This window comes from Priapulus caudatus, unplaced genomic scaffold, assembly GCF_000485595.1.
Source record: "Priapulus caudatus unplaced genomic scaffold, Priapulus_caudatus-5.0.1 Scaffold13505, whole genome shotgun sequence".
Classification (NCBI taxonomy): Eukaryota; Metazoa; Priapulida; class Priapulimorpha; order Priapulimorphida; family Priapulidae; genus Priapulus; species Priapulus caudatus.
Genome location: NW_014590566.1, coordinates 77 through 1,103, shown reverse-complemented (window position 1 = coordinate 1,103; position 1,027 = coordinate 77). Strand labels below are relative to the sequence as shown.

General features: G+C 35.0%; 1 protein-coding gene across 1 annotated transcript; it reads left to right on the top strand.

Annotated features, from left to right (window-relative positions):
* Positions 1–182: 182 nt before the first annotated feature.
* On the top strand, positions 183–811 carry LOC106820451 (THAP domain-containing protein 2-like; the record flags this gene model as incomplete). The annotated part of the gene is given in 2 exon segments (XM_014824968.1): positions 183–358; positions 628–811. Coding segments are annotated over 2 exon segments (360 nt in total), but the record flags the coding sequence as incomplete, so codon positions are not given.
* Positions 812–1,027: the final 216 nt, after the last annotated feature.

The following is a 1,027-nucleotide window of genomic DNA, read 5'->3' as shown; positions in this document are numbered from 1 at the left end:
TATATATATATATATATATATATATCAGGAGCTAATAATGACAAGTGTCATTATTAGCTCCTGATATATATCTAAAGACGTTTTTACTGCTGTTTAAGATATCACGACCAAAACGTGATCTTTTGAATGCACCGCCACTAGGTCAATGATCCAAAACTAGTCTTGACCTTTTCTCTTTCTAGGTTATAGGATGACAGGGTGTAGTGCTCCAAACTGTGTGAACAGCTATCGGAAAGGATTCCGTCTGCACTCCTTTCCAAGAAATTCTGAACGAAGAAAAAGATGGGCAATAAACATGAGGCGAAGGAATAAGAACGGGGGTGCGTGGGTGCCTCCTACACATGCAAGGCTTTGCGACGTAAGCCATATGTGTTGAAACTCGTATCGATACATTATTATAAGTATATAGGCAACATTGACAATTATTTGGTGGGTAATATAGAGCATGTCCTCGTGCAGTATTTTCCAGAGTATGACTGTGAAGATGATGTAAAAATTACAAAATGCAAAAACTGTTAAAGAAATTGTGTTTAACGTTTATGTAATGAACCTACCCACATTGCCCCAGCGAGAAATGATATTGTTTATATTCAATCATTTAAAAAGGGTTATGTGTTGTTGTCTCAGGCGCACTTTGAGGAGTGTCAGTTTGAAACAGGCAGAAAAGATGGGTGGAAAAAGCTAAAACTAACTGCCATACCAACTCTGTTTGATGTCCCAAATCCTCCTAAGAAGTTTGCAACGCAAAGAAGGGTGCTAACGAGGAACACTGACATACCAGAGATATCTCCATTATTAGCGACACCTAAAAGTAGGTAGTTGAAACCATATGTTGTATTTTTATTCTTTTTTAAGCTATATATATATATATATATATTTTATTATATTTATTTCAGAAGCATAATGTGTCAAAAGTTGTCTGATATATATACATATATATATCTATATATTATATATATACATATATATCAGACATTATAACTCTTGACGCATAATGCTGTAAGCATAGTGCAGGAGTATGTGTCAA